Source organism: Ranitomeya imitator, chromosome 8, assembly GCF_032444005.1.
Source record: "Ranitomeya imitator isolate aRanImi1 chromosome 8, aRanImi1.pri, whole genome shotgun sequence".
Taxonomy (NCBI): Eukaryota; Metazoa; Chordata; class Amphibia; order Anura; family Dendrobatidae; genus Ranitomeya; species Ranitomeya imitator.
Window position 1 is genome coordinate 152,852,744 of NC_091289.1, and position 18,672 is coordinate 152,871,415.

Consider the following 18,672-nt stretch of genomic DNA (forward strand, 5'->3'; position numbering starts at 1 on the left):
CCCTTGTTTGTTTTTTCCTGCGGCGTGGCCCTGTTTGCGGTGTATGATTTACTGTACAGCTGCAGGTAACAATGCCTGATGAAACCTCGCACACATACGTTCTGTGTACACAGGCGGCACCAGCCGATCCTGCCGTCCTGCTCATTACATCTGGTGACAGTTCAATGCCAGATTTATTTGTGCCGTCCCCGGGGCCCCGTCACATCTCTCAGCACCTTTTTATGTCCCTGGAGGAGATAGAAAGCGAGAAGCGGCCACTAAATCTGTACATTTGTTGTCTCTGTGATTTCCGTCACCCCCCGGCTTAGGCCTCTTTCACACTTCAGTTATTTGGCATCAGTCACTACCGACATAGTGACGGATTGACGGATCCGTCACAATTGTTGTAAAAACGGTTCTAACGGATCCGTTTTTTTGACGGATCCGTTACTTGGGGGTTGTCTGGGAAAAGTATCTTCTTTTTGGAGCATGCGCAATTGAAAAAACGGATTGGGGCGACGGATCCGCCGAAAAAACGGTTGCGGCGGATCCGTCACCCATAGGCGCCCATTCTATGGAACGGCGGACACGACGGATCCGTCGCGATCCGCCATTTCGGCGTTGACAAAAAACGTTTCAATGTCCGTCTATTTTCAGAAAACGTCCGCCAAATTTCGACGGATCCGTCGCATGGCGGATGGAACGGACGACCATCCGTCACAATCCGTCACTAATGCAAGTCTATGGGAAAATAACGGATCCGTCAAAAAAAATTGACGGATCCGTTATTTGAGGAAAATGGCGGTTTTAGACTGACGCCAAATAACTGAAGTGTGAAAGAGGCCTTAGGAGCAGATAGCGCAGATCTCGGGAGGTGATTGCCGGGGATTGTCTGCAGTCACTTCTGTCGCTCTTTACGTTGTGAATATGAAACGTTTCGGGGGATTTTTTTTTTCCTTCATTTGCAAATTGATACTTCATTTTAGAGTTTCATTTCCTTATCAGATGTGTATCTTAAAGCTGCATGATACTGAATGTGCTTTTTTCCCAACTTGCTTCCTCTCTGCCATCCTGAATTATTTTATAAAGGTCATCTTATCTTTTTGTTTTTGGGGTGAGGAGTCACCCTTCCAGTTAGGGCTATGTGCACACAGAGTTTTTCGGGGAGTTTTTGGAGCAGAAACTCTCAAAATGTCAAAGCACTCCTTCGTTTCTGCTCCGAAAACTCAGCAAAAAAAATCCCATCTGCAGTCGTCTCCTGCCGTCCTGACGGAAACTTCTCCCATCAAGACCTGATTGACATATGTTCCACGGACGGACACCTTCACTGCCTCTTCTTTCTGGACACCATGACAGTAGTATGTGGCGCATGCTGCGTGTGTCCATTTTTGTTAATGGATTCTATGAATTGGGAGTTAAATATGTTAAAGGGGTTGTCCATCTCTAGAGGCAATTTTTTTTTCCTTTTTTTTAATGCATATATTTGTGGCTAAAAATATTTTTTGCATACATTGTTTTGCACCATATGTTTTCCTGCACATCCAACTTTGATGTGGTCTATTGCCATAGATCAGCTGAGAGCAGTTAAAAAAATAAATAATTAAAAATTAAAAAAAAAATGAAAAAGTCGCTACTGCTGGGGAAATGAGAACCAATTTTTTGGGGTGTTCAAGATGCGGTTCTGAAACTTGTGGTTGATTGACTTAAATGAGGATGGGTCGGTCGGCCACGGGTTTCAGAGCCGCATCTTGAATATTTTAAAGAATATTGAAGTTCAAGGTCGGTCAACAGCAGGGTTAAGAAAAAAAATGACCCCAAAGGTGACAACCCCTTATTTATCACAGTCATTAAACTTTAATGGAGTCACATGCACCACTTTCTTTCTTGTCAGTGGTAGATCCGGAGAAGAAGTCAAATTAACCGAGAGACGCATTAAAGCTTCGGAAATCGAGAAACCTAAACGTACAACAGAAGGTGGCGGATCGAGCTCTGCCAACAGCGATGAGGACGGCGAAGGTGAACAGGCCTTTGTCTCCTCGGTCATCCCGGCTCCAGAACAGAGTCATGAGGATGCAGAGTTACTACCGGACAGCGGTAATGTTACCCAGGAGGAGAGGACTCCGGACAGGGTGGACTTAGACCAGAATTTGGCCGACACTACAGAGAGATTAGGTCATTGTAATTTAAAGGACCATGAAAAGACGTCTGACCCACGAGGAGACCCTGATGGGCAATGCCCTCGAGATGTTGGGCACGGGACAGAGGCCACCGAGGTAGTAACGGAAGTGACTCAAAGAGCAGTAAGCAAAAGTGGTGCAGAGCATCTAAGGAAGCTTCTCTGCAAATCCAAGACTTATCAGGCGACCCAAGAAACCAGCGTTCATCCTGTCGTAGGTAAAGGTGGTATGCTCGAAGTCCTCACGCAGACCTTAAACGAATGGAAATCAGAGGAAACCTTGCAATATCTCTTTGGCACAGATTACGTAGTAGAACATAAAGAACACGTTCCGGTGGCCACCTTCGAGGTGCAGGAACTAGATGAAGATGACTTAGACTTGGACAATGATATCACGGAGGATTCTTCTAACAGCGAGACACTCCTGAATGAGGGTCTGCCTCTTAGAAACCAAAACAGGGTCTCGAAGCCGCTTCCTAATTATTCAAAGCTTAGAGAAGACACAAAAATGTTAGAAATTCGAGCCAGGCAGTTCTTCACGGGACAGTACGTGTTACCCGAAGAGGTGGAACATGAGCAAGATGGACTTCAGGTGGCTGAACGCAAGGTTAGTAGCCAGACTCAACCAGTTCAGGATATGCTATTGAAGGGTTTATCAGTTTCGTAAAACCCTTGTCCATAATCCGCAGTTTTCTGTAAATAAACTCTACTTTACTCACCCTCCCCAGGTCCAGTGCTGAGTCTCCACTACTCCTGGTGTCTGTTGTATGCAAGAAAACAGCGCACAGTGAACTCAGCAACCCTGCCTGAGTCAATGGCATGAGCCGCTGAGCCCTGCGATTGGCTGCAGTGCTGCCTATATGACGTACGTGCTGCAGGCAGTAACAGACAAGATAGTAGTGGTGGAGACTTGCCGCTGGACCTGGGACAGGTGAGTGAAGCAGAGTTAGTTTTTTAAAACAAATTGCGTCTGACACACTGGTTTACCAAAACTAAAAAAAAACCTTTAAATTCGGAATTGGTACATAATCCTGGCCCTAGTGTTTGGTCCGTCTGTGCACCATGAATTGAGCTTTTAGGGCCAACTCGGAGGTCCGTTTTTCATGTACGAGTACAATCCTTGATTTTCATGTACAGAGACCGTATCTAGTATAGTCTATGGGGCTGTTCACACGTCCGTTTTTATTTTTTTTGCAGTTCACGCAAAATTACACAGACATGTCAGATATCAGTCCATCTATGGACCATGGAAAAATCAGACATGACTTGGATATCGAAAAAAATGGGAAAATCCAGCACCCACAAAAGTCATAAAACATCACATTTATTAGTAGATTTAAAACATAAAAATTAAAATTAAAAACTAATGATAACGGTTGATACATTTCAAGTCGTGGTCTTGATTAACCCTTTAAGCCATCGGAATGCTTTTATCTTGTATTTGTCTATATCCATGATTAAAGTAATACAAGTGACGGATTTTCATATTTCTAGCCAATACATATATTTAAGGCCGTTTACTTGGTATGGGGGTGGATTAACCCTTTATTTTTCTTATGTTCTTTTTTTTTTTTTTTCCCAGCAAGCAACATCTTGGGCTCCACCTCTTCCTCTCGTGGATTCATGTTCCCAGCACCAAATCCGTAAACGAATAGTACTAGAAAAACTAAAAAAAGTGTAAGTAGCCTGCGCAGTAGTAAATGAAGTATCGCAAACAATTAGTCGTCTCCATATCCTTTAGGTATTTAACATGGCTCTAACAACCAGAAATACAGCCCCAATATGGCTGAGGTATTCTTGATGGCAGCCTAGTTTTGGCTACCAAGATTACAGACCTGTAGATGTATTTTGCTACCTTTTACTTGGGGCTGCTCATAAGAGGGGTTGTCTAATAGGAGTGCACCGCTCCCCTGCCTCTCTGCTTCCTGCCAACGTGTGGGGGGTGGTGGTGACAGTGCGCTCCTGATTGATTGAAAGTTCAGGCCAGCGTCACGGGTGCGCCGCTGGTCCAAAAGGTTCATTCTCCAGTGCAAGCAGGGTCAACTTTGGAGGAGTACAGAGAGCAGCGCGTACAAGCTTAAGGACAGTGAGCTTGCGAGCGCTGCACTCCTTTACTAGGAGACCGAACACTGATAATATACTACAGGGAGCTGGTAACTTAGGCAAAAAGCAGTATATAATGCAATTAATAATCCCTCTTTTTGAAAACGTAGCAGATTATTTTTTTTAAATACGATGCAAAGTTGCTTGTTTTTACCTTGCAATGTTACCCATTAAAGGTGACGAGACAACCCCTTAAACCCGCTTTATTAAACCATAGGAATGTGGTCAAAAGACAAAAATAAGAACTGACTTGCTCCAGCCTTCCGATATATCCCACTATGTCTCCAGACCCTGAATACTCTGGCATGCACGGTCAGATCATCCGAGCGTGCATGTGTTCTCTGTAGGAAGAGGGGATAAGCTGCGGCCGTACCATTCCTATTTATTTATCTACAGCAAAGCTCCAGAATCCTGATCTTCCTGATACAGTGGGGCAAAAAAGTATTTAGTTAGTCAGCAATAGTGCAAGTTCCACCACTTAAAAAGATGAGAGGCGTCTGTAATTTACATCATAGGTAGACCTCAACTATGGGAGACAAACTGAGAAAAAAAAATCCAGAAAAGCACATTGTCTGTTTTTTTATCATTTTTTTGCATATTATGGTGGAAAATAAGTATTTGGTCAGAAACAAACAATCAAGATTTCTGGCTCTCACAGACCTGTAACTTCTTCTTTAAGAGTCTCCTCTTTCCTCCACTCATTACCTGTAGTAATGACACCTGTTTAAACTTGTTATCAGTATAAAAAGACACCTGTGCACACCTTCAAACAGTCTGACTCCAAACTCCACTATGGTGAAGACCAAAGAGCTGTCAAAGGACACCAGAAACAAAATTGTAGCCCTGCACCAGGCTGGGAAGACTGAATCTGCAATAGCCAACCAGCTTGGAGTGAAGAAATCAACAGTGGGAGCAATAATTAGAAAATGGAGGACATACAAGACCACTGATAATCTCCCTCGATCTGGGGCTCCACGCAAAATCCCACCCCGTGGGGTCAGAATGATCACAAGAACGGTGAGCAAAAATCCTAGAACCACGCGGGGGGACCTAGTGAATGAACTGCAGAGAGCTGGGACCAATGTAACAAGGCCTACCATAAGTAACACACTACGCCACCATGGACTCAGATCCTGCAGTGCCAGACGTGTCCCACTGCTTAAGCCAGTACATGTCCGGGCCCGTCTGAAGTTTGCGAGAGAGCATTTGGACGATCCAGAGGAGTTTTGGGAGAATGTCCTATGGTCTGATGAAACCAAACTGGAACTGTTTGGTAGAAACACAACTTGTCGTGTTTGGAGGAAAAAGAATACTGAGTTGCATCCATCAAACACCATACCTACTGTAAAGCATGGTGGTGGAAACATCATGCTTTGGGGCTGTTTCTCTGCAAAGGGGCCAGGACGACTGATCCGGGTACATGAAAGAATGAATGGGGCCATGTATCGTGAGATTTTGAGTGCAAACCTCCTTCCATCAGCAAGGGCATTGAAGATTAAACGTGGCTGTGTCTTTCAACATGAAAATGATCCAAAGCACACCGCCAGGGCAACGAAGGAGTGGCTTCGTAAGAAGCATTTCAAGGTCCTGGAGTGGCCTAGCCAGTCTCCAGATCTCAACCCTATAGAAAACCTTTGGAGGGAGTTGAAAGTCCGTGTTGCCAAACGAAAAGCCAAAAACATCACTGCTCTAGAGGAGATCTGCATGGAGGAATGGGCCAACATACCAACAACAGTGTGTGGCAACCTTGTGAAGACTTACAGAAAACGTTTGACCTCTGTCATTGCCAACAAAGGATATATTACAAAGTATTGAGATGAAATTTTGTTTCTGACCAAATACTTATTTTCCACCATAATATGCAAATAAATTGTTAAAAAAACAGACAATGTGATTTTCTGGATTTTTTTTCTCAGTTTGTCTCCCATAGTTGAGGTCTACCTATGATGTAAATTACAGACGCCTCTCATCTTTTTAAGTGGTGGAACTTGCACTATTGCTGACTGACTAAATACTTTTTTGCCCCACTGTATCTGCTAATGGTGGAGAGTCCGGAGGGCCTCCTACATGCCAGCTGGTCGGCCGGTCACTCGGCCAGTACGGTCGCTGCACATCTGATGTTCACATGATTGTATGATGATCTCCGAGCGTTCGTCCTGTTCTGTCAGCTCGCCTTTATTACAGAATGGGTGTCACTGCATCCGGCCATGTAAAACATCAGGTCTATTATATTAAGCACTTCGATCTGCCCCACTTCTTGTCACCTTCCCCTGCCCAGCACCAGCAGGAAGCTGCCTTCTTTTTTTTTATAAAGTGTGAAAACTTGCACCGTTCTTAACATACAAACAATATTCTTGTTTTTCTCTGTTTGCAAGAATATGTCCGGGTATAGAGGAGCAGTCGTAAATAATTCTGCACTCATCTGGACACATGTAGATAGTGATGCATGAAAAACCCCAAATTTGTTTTTCACACCAGGACCAAGATTTTTACAAAGTTATGTAGGTTGAAAAAAGACCTAAGTTCCACTAGTTTCCCCTGTCTCCACCCGTTCTGCATTCTTTATTGCTAGATTATCTATAACCACCAATGGTTTGTGTATTGAGGAAAGCATCCAGACCTTTTTTTAAATATTATCTGCCATTACTAGCTCTTGTGGTCGGCATTCCCCCGTCTGACTGCTCTAACTGTAAAGAACCCTTTCCTATGTAGCTGCCAGAATCGCCTTTCTTCCACCTGTAATGAGTCCTTCGTCTGGTCTTCAGACGGAATAAGTCGTGTACCAGTGTTATGTACTGACCACATATATATTTATACATCTTGATGAGATCTGCTCTGAGACTTCTTTTTTTTTCTAATCATATGAGAGGCCTTCCATCCCTTGTAATAATCTAGTTGCCGCCTTTGAACTGACTCTAACTTCTGAATATCCTTTTTAAAAATGTGGAGCCCAAATATGGATCCCATATTCTAAATGTGGCCGCACCAGTGAGTAATAAAGGGGTAATAATACGTTGTGATCGTGGGATTTTATCTCTCTTTGTATAAACCCTAAAGTCTTGTTTGCTTTTGCAGCTGCTGCTTGACATTGAGTGCTGCTGCTCAGCTTACTTGTCACCAGAATACCCAAGTCCTTCTCCTGTTCTGTAGTCCCGAGTATACTGCCATTTAATGCGTATGCAGCAATAGGATTACTCCGTCCTGGTACATTACTTTACATTTATCAGCATTAAACCTCATCTGGGTTAGGCTAGGGTCACATTGCGTTAGGGCAGTCCGTTTAGCGCATAGCGCTACGGACTGCGCTAACGCAATGTCCCAAAAGGGATCGCATTAACCGATCCCGCTAGCGCAGATTCCCGATCTGCGCTAGCTAGGAACGGACCACGAACGTTGTGGGCGTGCGCTAGCGATGCATTCGCCATTACAATCAATGGCGGCGTTAACGGACTACGCTACACCGCGTTATGCTGCGGTGTAACGTACTCCGTTAAACGGGTTCACATAACGTAATGTGAACCTAGCCTTAGGCTTGGTCAAATCTTTTCCAGATGGAGAAACCTACTAGGGATCCCAAAAAGAGATCCCGTGAAGATGTGTTGTACCATCTGTGTAGAGATGCGTTACAATCCAGATCTTTACATTGCATCTTCTGCCCCATCTGTAGCATATAATGATATTCTGTCAGCGCTTTGTGTCATGGATCGTGGACTTATTTTTGTAGGGATTTGCCCCTTTTGACAAGGGAATGGTAATATCCATCTTTCATTAGCTTCATACATTGCCAGGAGGAACAACAATGGAACCGCCCTATTCCACAGATGATCCAAAATAGATTTTTATTTATTTTTACAAATCTATACTAATCCAGACTTATCAGGAGACACTCATGGCTCCTCTTTAATGATCTGTCCAGCCGTGCTCCTACTTCAGGCATCGCTGCGTCCGTGGGTCCCCATCAGAGTAATAGAAAAGCCGCCCAGCTTATTTGTTGTACTCGCCCTCGACTCGAGCCTTTCAGCTCCGTCCGACTATACGAAGACTCTCACGACGCAGAAACATCATCGACTTAAGTGTCAGTGGCAGTGGAAATATCTGAGAAAGCAGCAATGGACGACACTCCAGCTGGTCGGAAAGTAAATGCGTTTCCCTTGGCGGCGTCCCTACGTTCTGCTGGTGTTAGTAACGCTGAGAGTCTATAGGAAGAGAGCCCCTTTACCCTGTAGGGGTCACTGTTGTCCTTGCGTATAGAACAAATGACCTTGGAACCTGAAACCTTTACCCGCTATTAACTGGATCCTTTTTTTTTTTTAAAGCCTAATTTGACACCGAACAAATGTTTACGAATGATCAATCCCCACTGAGCCACACAGGGATCCAGTGATCCACTATAGGACATAAGCGTTGGATCAGCGCTCTGTGCATCTAGAAAATGAGTTTTTAATCGTTTCTTTAGCGCTTTGTTTTGTACAAGTTCTCTAATCTGTTTTTATAGATCTCTCCGAGTTATCATTGTCGATGTCCCCTATATTATATATACATTATAATAATTGCCTAGCATACTACTTCCTGCAATTTGTGCCAACTTCCTGTCCGGAGCTAATGTCCGGAGATAAGTGACGTCAACAGTGTCCAGTGTCTGATTGAACGCCGCCTGCTGCGAGCGACCAATCAGAAACGTGCCGTACTGTGACACACTCCGCCCGCCATTTTGGTGTGATTTTTGAATTTTTACCTCACAGCAAGTTTCTACTGCGTGGAGGCGGGCCCAGTGACGTTGCTCTTCAAGCTCCTGCCGAATTTCGTAAAAAAAATGATAATACCATTTACCAAAACTATATATATTTAGTTGTGAAGTGGTTCAGTGACATTTTCACACCAATTTTGAACTTTTGTTTGGTGTTTTCTCCATATACTGCCTATTATTTTTGTTCTTTCTTACTATTATTTATTAATTGTATTATTCTTACATTTGAATAAATAAAGTATATATGGATTCTAGACTCCCGATTCTTTAGAATCGGGCTGCCATCTAGTACATTATAATAGAGATTTGCTGCCAAGAAATTCTACATTCTAGATCCACAGACATTAATGTGGAGTTGGTTCCGTGGTTGCTTCTGGGAAGACTTTCTACAAGATTTTGGAGGGTTCCGTGGGACTTTTTGCCCATTCATCCAGAACATTTGTGAGATCAGACACTGATGTTGGAGGAGGCCGAGGTCACAGTCTACTTTTTTAGTTCATCCCAAAGGTGTTTGATGGGGTTGAGGTCCAGGCTCTGCGTGACCGGTCATGTTCTTCCACACCAAACTCCCCCAACCGTGTCTGTATGGACCTGGCTTTGTGGACGGGAGCACAGTCATGGGGTACAGAAAAAGGGCCTTCCCCAATCCGTTCCCACAAAGTTGGAAGCTACAATTACCCAAAATGTGTTGTGCTGAAGTATTAAGATTTCCATTCACTGGAAGGAACTAAGGGGCCATGGCCGTCCCCTGCAAAACATCCTTATATCATTATCCCTCCTCCACCAAACTGTAGCGTTGGCACAATTCAGTCAGACAAGTAACGTCCTCCTGGCAGTCACTTCACCAAACCCAAACTTGTCCATCCGATGCCAGTGAGAAAAGTGTGAACAGTCACTCCACAAAACATGTGCCCACTGCCACAGAGTCCATTTTTGGGGGGTTTAGACCAGGGGTCCCCAACTCCAGTCCTCAAGGCCCACCAACAGGTCATGTTTTCAGGATTTCCTTTGCATTGCACAGGTGATGCAATTATTACCTGGGCAAGACTAAGGAAATCCTGAAAACATGACATGTTGGTGGGCCTTGAGGACTGGAGTTGGGGACCCCTGGTTTAGACCACTAGATTTGACACTTGGCATTGTGCTTGGTGATGTAAGGCATGCATTCAGCTGCTAGAGTATTGAGAAGAGATGTCATGATCTGACTCGTTCCACTGGTGGCTCCCATTATAGACCCGCCTGGTATCAGTGACCTGTGCACCACTAGTGATTTATTCCCATTTGTTACTAATGACAGATGGTGGCATGCTGAGTGGGCAGATGTTATACAACGGGGCAATTGGGCCGAAGATTATGCACTGGGGGCAATGGGACTGAATGAAAACCCTTCTGTACATGTTGTGTATTCTGCTTTTGAAAAACTTTCTAGTAACAGCGGTTTGTTCTGAAGGAAGAATATTTGGCACGTGTCATATGCCAAATTTATTTTGTTCGTGTCTCGTGAGATGAAAATAAGTAATTTTATAATATAAACCTGATTTCTGTTGTGTATTTTGTTTTTGTTAAATAAAGACTCTCCATTGAAAGGGCAAAAAAAATATATATATGTGGCCCGCGCACCTTTAGCATTAAATCAATGTTCAGGTGCACAAATACGCTATGTGGCCAATGTACAGTCATACACACACATGATGTGCGACTAATGAGTGCATGAACTCCAATATTGCTGTAAACGTTAACAACGTAAGGAACTAGTTAGCTTTTTTTGATGAGACGGTTATAAAGCCATCCAACCACGTCAAGGTGACCTTTTAATATGGATGGTCCCAATCACTAATATCCTGCCTCTGCACACATTCTTCCCAGTCAGGGCTTTAGTTGTGAGGCACACCTCCTGTTCTTTCATTTCGTATTCAGATGAGTTTGGCGCATGGCGAGGTAGGCTATAAGTGATAGGGACCATCCATATTAAAAGGTCACCTTGATGTGGTTGGCCATTCATATTTATGTGAACCTTGACGTGGTTGGATGGCTTTTGCACTCACTAAGTACCTTACGTTTTTAACGTTTATAGCAACAGTGCAGTTCATGTATTCTTTAATCGCAGTGTCCGCACTCATGTATTTATATGTTTATTGAAGGGGGACACAACCTGGGGAACCCTGACGCAGCCCCCAGTGTCTTGCCTTTTTGAAGAGTGAAATAGCTCTGCATGCAGTCACATACTGCAGAATACATAACAGAGCCTACTGTAAAGACAGTAATGGTTTTCAGAGCCTAATACTCGCATGTATGGACAGAATTCTGCAACAGACACAAGATTTACTGCTATTTTTTCCTTCTTTCTAGCTTTCCAGCTATACTGATGCCACTTCGGATCACATACAGTGATGTATCCAAAGAGTTGCACGATCTGGTCAAAACATTCAGGTGAGTTTATTTTTTTTATGACTGCATAGTTACATATGTAAAATTTAAATGGTCACGGTCATTTCAACTTTTGTTTTTTTATATATATACTAGATGGCAGCCCGATTCTAAAGAATCGGGAGTCTAGAATCCATATATACTTTATTTATTCAAATGTAAGAATAATACAATTAATAAATAATAGTAAGAAAGAACAAAAATAATAGGCAGTATATGGAGAAAACACCAAACAAAAGTTCAAAATTGGTGTGAAAATGTCACTGAACCACTTCACAACTAAATATATATAGTTTTGGTAAATGGTATTATCATTTTTTTGACGAAATTCGGCAGGAGCTTGAAGAGCAACGTCACTGGGCCCGCCTCCACGCAGTAGAAACTTGCTGTGAGGTAAAAATTCAAAAATCACACCAAAATGGCGGGCGGAGTGTGTCACAGTACGGCACGTTTCTGATTGGTCGCTCGCAGCAGGCGGCAACCAATCAGACACTGGACACTGTTGACGTCACTTATCTCCGGACATTAGCTCCGGACATTAGCTCCAGACATTAGCTCCGGACATTAGCTCCGGACAAAGCCACGGAAGTTGGCACAAATTGCAGGAAGTAGTATTCTAGGCAATTATATATTAGATTCCATAGTACAAGCAAAATTAGGAAAAACTGTAGTATATATTAGAAAAATATGCTTATTTCTCCACTAATCAGCCACTACTTCTCCTTCTTCCACCTCCTCATCGCTGTAGTCGATCTGGGGTTGGGGGAAGCTAAAATCCATCTTGTTAAAGACAGAACAGACTAGCAGCCCACTGAGGGATCACATTACAGGCACTTATTGAAGTCTATGGAGAGGAAAGGAGGAGGAGGAAAGTGAGAGAAAATAGCAGAAACCAACTTGACACTTTCTAGTAAGTGTTTTATCTCGCCTTAGTGCTAGATTCACAGCAATACTGCTCAGTTCTTAGTAGAAAATAATGACTTATTTAACAATTGGGTGTTACAAGCTAAGGGTGTGTCCCTGCATGCAGTGACGTTGTCCAATCATTGCTGACAGTGTCAGATTGTATAGAGATGCACCCCTATAACAAGGGGGAAGGGTGACACCCAGTTGTCAGTTTATTGACAAATGTTCAGAATGATGGCTTTGTGCTGACACATTCAGAAATCCAAAACCTTGGTCTATTCTGGGATACCCTGAAGGCATACCTGAGAGGATGCTTGTCTTCTACTATTTCCTATATTAAGAGGGTGACAGCGAGGGAGGACGAGGAGATAGAGCAAAGATTAAAAGACTCGGAGGCCACTTATATAGCTGATCAGTCCAGCAGTAACAGAATTGAGTGGCTTACTTCCCAGAGATTGTATACCCAACATACAGATGCTAAGTCAAAGCGCAAATTATTTTTTACTCGTCAGTCCTACTTTGAGCTAGGGAATCAGGCCAGCACACTCCTGGCCTTCTTGGTGCGCCAACATAGCACCTCCAACACAATATTGCAGATCCGGGTGTCCGATGGCTCATTGGTGTCCTCTACTGATGGAATACTTCAGGGCTCTTATGATTATTATACTTCGTTGTATAAGTCTAATAGTGGTTTAGATGTCGATGAATGCCTGGATTATTTATCGGATATAACATTCCCCTCGCTGAGTCCATCCCAACGAGCTCTTATGGAGGCTGAATTTACTCTGGAAGAGGTAGAACATGCTATAGCAGATATGGCTACTGGGAAGGCCCCGGGACCTGATGGATTTCCCATTGAATTTTATAGGAAATACCGTGATAAATTAGCACCTATATTGCTGAAGGTACTTAGGGGAATATGGGAGGGAGAATCGATACCCGAATCGTTTTATGATGCTAATATTATCATGCTTAGGAAGGAGGGGAAGGATCCTCTGGATTGTGGATCATATAGACCAATTTCTTTAGTGAATGTGGACTACAAATTTTTCACTAAAATTCTGGCTACTAGATTGAATGCAATCATATTAGATCTCATACACCCAGATCAAACCGGCTTTATGCCCGGGAAAAATACTTCTATTAATATTAGAAGAGTGCAATCGGTCATTCAATATAGTTCATTAGAGCCGGACAATAAGTGGGCATTGGCTTCGTTGGATGCAGCCAAGGCTTTTGACTCCCTTGAGTGGTCCTTTTTAACTGCATGCCTACGGAAATATGGGTTTGGGAATAAATTTCTAAGAGGGATAGGTACACTATATGCGAAACCTGGGGCACGTATGGTGGTAAACGGTTCTATATCTGCACCATTTTCCTTGCATAGGGGAACTCGCCAGGGATGCCCTCTCTCCCCAGCTCTATTTGCCTTGGCTATAGAAGCCCTGGCAATACGGATGAGGTCCTCTGTAGACATTAAAGGGATACATATTGCTGATCGAGTGGACATTATTGGTCTTTATGCAGACGATATGGTGGTGTTTATGGACCAGACAGAAGATATATTACCAAAAATAATAACGATGATTGATAAATTTAGTAAATTTTCTGGCCTATATATAAATTGGGATAAATCTGCTTTGATGCCTCTCTCCCATACCCCAATGCCATGCCTTGAAACCCTCTCGCTGCTACCCATAGTCTCCAATTTTAAGTACCTTGGAATACATATGTCTCAGCGCAGTCACCAAGATTTGCATCTCAATATATACCCACTACTGGACGTGGTTAAATCTAAATTTGCTACCTGGGACAAGCTCCCGCTATCTGTGGCTGGTCGTATTAACCTGATCAAAATGATATTACTCCCAAAATTGAGCTATTGTTTTCAACATAGTGCCGTTTTAATACCTAAATCTTTTTTTGCAGCCCTGAATTCCCTTACCACATCTTTCATATGGGGGAAAGCTAGGCCTAGACTTAAACTATCCACTCTGCAGAGACCCAAACAGGGGGGCGGGGCGGCCGTGCCGGACTTCTATCTGTACTACCTTGCTGGGCTGGCTAAAATGATAAATAAGTGGATGCCCGGGGAGTCTCTTCCCAACTCTGAAAGCCATGTATTACATTCAGCTCAAATTGATTGCCCGCTGGGTTTTTTGGAAATGGAGAAAATTACTGTCCCTCGTTTGCTTCCTTTGCTCCGATTGGCTCGATCGATATGGAGGCAAATTAAAAAAGTAACAAAATCTAATGATATAGCAGCCGAAATGCCACTGTGGAACAATAGCTATTTCCCGGGATTATTAGGCCACCCATCTACTGAATTTTGGGTATCGTATGGTGTCCTCACAGTGAGCGATATACATAGCCAGGGGATTTTTGTTTCTTTTGAACAATTACAAAATACTCACAATATACCGAGATCTCAATTTTTCCGCTACTTACAATTAAGATCTGCTTTCCAATCATATGTACGGAATACGGGTGCAGGTAGAACTATTTCAACTCTACCGTTAATAGGAATTCTCAAATCACAAGGGCCTCAGGGACTCATCTCCTCTTTATATACCTATCTGATATCCATAGGTGAAGAATCCACCTTAGATTTAATTAAGGGAAAATGGGGGAGGCTACTTCCAGATACACTAGGAGAAGAATGGGATGAAATCTTGGAATCTCCAACTAAGGTCTCCCCATCAATCAATAATAGGATGATCCAACTGTATCTATATATATAATTGTCTAAGGGTTTTTCCGTCTGTCTGTCTGTCTTTCTTTCTGTCTGTCTGTCTGTCCTGGAAATCCCGGCTCTCTGATTGGTCGAGGCCACCAGACCGGCACAGCATCGACGTAGAAATCCCGCGTCTCTGACCAATCAGCAACGGGCACAGCGACGATGATGTCATAAAGGACGTAGATATCCTGCGTCCTGCCTGGCGGCCTCGACCAATCAGCAACGGGCACAGCGACGATGATGTCATAATGGTTGCCATGGCGACGATGATGTCATAAAGGTTGCCACCAGGCCTCGACCAATCAGCGACGGGCACAGTATCAACGTAGAAATCCCGCGTCTCTGATTGGTCGAGGCCGCCAGGCCTCGACCAATCAGCAACGAGCACAGTATCGACGTAGATGTCATAATGGTTGCCATGGCGACGATGATATCATAAAGGTTGCCTCGACCAATCAGCGACGGGCACAGTGTGCCGCGAATTCTGGAATCATCATTGTCCATATACTACGGGGACATGCATATTCTAGAATACCCGATGCGTTAGAATCGGGCCACAATCTAGTATTATATATTAATCCTATTTGACCCCGACTCGTCTATTTAAAATGGGCCATCTTCATTCATCAGACTGCTTGAGGTGTCATTCCAGTGACGCAGATTTCATTCATATGATATGGAAATGTCCTGTTGTTTTTCAATTTTGGAGAGAGGTAACGGTACTATTGACATCCTTGGTGTTGATCCCTGTTCCACTTGAACCACTGGTATGCCTGTTTGGGGTGTGGGAGGCAGAGACTTGGGATCACCACACGGGAATCTTTCTGAGAGAATCGCTATTTATGGCACGAAAGGTATTGGCAATGCGTTGGATGGGAGGTTCCTGTCCATCTCTTAGAGCATGGGTTGACTTGGTGAACTCAATTATTCCGTATGAGCGGACACTGTACCAAAACAGGGGTTGTCCAGCCAAATTTGAGAAGATATGGGGAAGATGGAACTCATCCTGTCATACTGTTTAGGCCAAGATAACTCAGTATACGCATAAAAAAAAAAAGGGTATATGATTATGCAGACACTATTCACTCACAGGGCGGAGTCTATTTAGAACTCTCCTGCAAGAGGCACTATGTTATGTTAGTTTTAGAAGCTTTATTAGAAGTTAATGTAGTTAAGGTTCAAATAACATGTTAACGATTAACATGCACAGTTTATTATCTTTATAATATTTTATACATGGCTATGTATGGTAATTTTCTGTAACTAACTAATGGATAATGATGAATACAAGCAAATGTGTGTATAATCTTTCCTGTAATTAATAAACGAATTTAAAAAAAACAAATGTTCAGAATGAGTAACGGAGGAGTTATGGAAAGAAATGCTCCACAATTGTTATTTCATGGGGAATACAAGTAGGCAGACAATAGAGGATTGGCGAGGATCGGTCCATTGGCTGTGTTTCCTGCACATGTTCTTATTGTATTATTTTATGGGTCTTTCTACAACATATTTCACATATTACCTATTTAATATGTATCATTATTTTACACTATATCAATTTTACTTCATTTCTCCTTTTGACGTTCATACTCTATATGGTATTTAATGGTATTTAATGGCTCAGTGTTCAGTGCCTTGATACCAATCATAGATGCATGATGTGTCCGTCATGGGAGAGTTACAGATAGCCAGGGGTGGTCCGCCGACCCCAAATCCTCTCCTGTGCAGTCTCATGTATACTTTCTTCTTTCTCCTCTTGTACAATATTGGTAGATTCTGATCCTCAGAAATGTTTTATTTCACATTCTTAAAAACTAGTTATGCCTAAGGGAGGGACAGGACTGTAACTATAGGAGTACACATGCAGCATTTGGAAATCTTTTCAACCACTTGCCCAAATGATGCCCCATATGTAGAATGCAGGAGTCTAAAGGCACAAATTGTCTGATACATTTGGCTCGACCCATCATAGAGGCTCCTGTATAAATTCCAAACATTCTTGTGCACTTTTTGCAACGTTTTTCACTTTTTTACTACAGTTTCTTGCCGTAGGTGACCATAGTTCTGAAGGAGTCACACTATGTACAATATGCACAATATGTGCCTCTTTTCCCTTTCCTGCGCTACAATAAATGACGAGCGATTTTAGCGCTAAAAGGCTGCAGTGATGATATCGGTAACCTCTGCCCCCTCCATGTCTCGGAGACTTAGAGAAATGCGAGTCTGTTGTCACATATTCCAGTGGAGGGGACTAACGGGCCAGGTGCTTATCACAGAGCTGCAATTTTCCCCTCCACTGAGCCCTTCAGAAACACTTCTAGTTCATCCTATTTGCTGCAGCGTTTTAGTCCATTCTGTGCAGATGAGAAAATGCTCTAAGGAGATCTCAGAAGACATTTTAGTACAGTTATAGTTCATTCTCTGCGATGTCCCAGCGTGCCTGTACGCTTTTGTTACCAAAACTGAGATGTCACATTATTCTCCAGAGGACGTCCGTCTGTCAGGCCACAAAGTAAGCTAAAAGGTAAATCATTTGCTTCACTTGGGCTGCCAGATACAGTACCGGGCTGACCCGTGCGTGTCACAGCCCTACCATTGATTATGGGGGTTCAGCGCTAGTACAGATATATAGTACACGTCCTGGGTACATCAAATGCAAACACATTCTAAGGCCATGTTCACACAGGTTAAATTTGACATGGATTTCTGTGCACATTGTATGCCGAAATAAAACCCTGATATGCTTCCCATGCATTTAAGAAGAGTTTCCACAGCCCAGTTTATACACATCGGAAAATTCCTGCACAGATTTTTTTTAATTATTTTCCACTTAATGAATTAGCTTTTTTTAAAGCTAAATGGGCGTTAGTTTTCACTGGGGACATGTGCTTCTTCTCTATGTATGATGCGGACCAAGCATAAGAAGGCAGCGACCTACTAGAAAACGTACGTTCACAGGTTTCTAGGTCAGAAGAAACCAGAAGGTCCTGATCTTCTATTATAATCTCCACAGTGTTTGGGGGGGGGGGAGAACTGCTGAGTTTATCTGTGTCACATTACAAACCATTCTGTCAGGTCTTCTGATAAGAGTCTGTCAGTAATCAGACCGATGTCTGCTGTGCTGAATGTGTCAGTAATCACACTTGTTTTGTCAGATTCTGACAAATAAAAGAATCAAGATTCACAATGCCTTTGCATGCCAAAAATCACACTTATGTCTGCTGATCTGAGTGTGTCAATAATCACAATTATGTTTGCTGTTCTCAGGCTACTTGTAATCACTCTGTAGTGAGATCAGGGTTGTCCTTGCATCTCATACAGGAGTAACCTGTCTGTTCTGGATTCACCCTATGTGAGATATAATGACACCCTTCTCTGAACTTACTGCAGAGCGATTACAAGTTGAGCACAACAGACATAAGTGTGATAATGATAAATCTCTGTAAAGACAGTGAGGGGGAGGGACAGTACAGACCATGTTACCAGAGGAGAGATGATAGAAGGGTTTGTAATGTGACACAGCTAACCTCAGCTGTTCTGTCCCTCTTCCCACACTGAGTCATGAAGGAGGTTAGACCAGGAGATCAGGGCTGT

The 18,672-nt window shown here is 43.1% G+C and overlaps 1 protein-coding gene across 3 annotated transcripts in view; it reads left to right on the forward strand.

The window, feature by feature from the left end:
* RPAP2 (RNA polymerase II associated protein 2) overlaps positions 1-18,672 on the forward strand; it is a 99,259-nt gene that overhangs the window by 21,023 nt on the left and 59,564 nt on the right. For all 3 annotated transcript variants that reach the window (XM_069737564.1, XM_069737565.1, XM_069737566.1), the window contains 3 exons: positions 1,871-2,762; positions 3,738-3,832; positions 11,355-11,435. In XM_069737564.1, the coding sequence (XP_069593665.1) occupies positions 1,871-2,762; positions 3,738-3,832; positions 11,355-11,435 (1,068 nt within the window). The remainder of the gene's footprint in view (positions 1-1,870; positions 2,763-3,737; positions 3,833-11,354; positions 11,436-18,672) is intronic.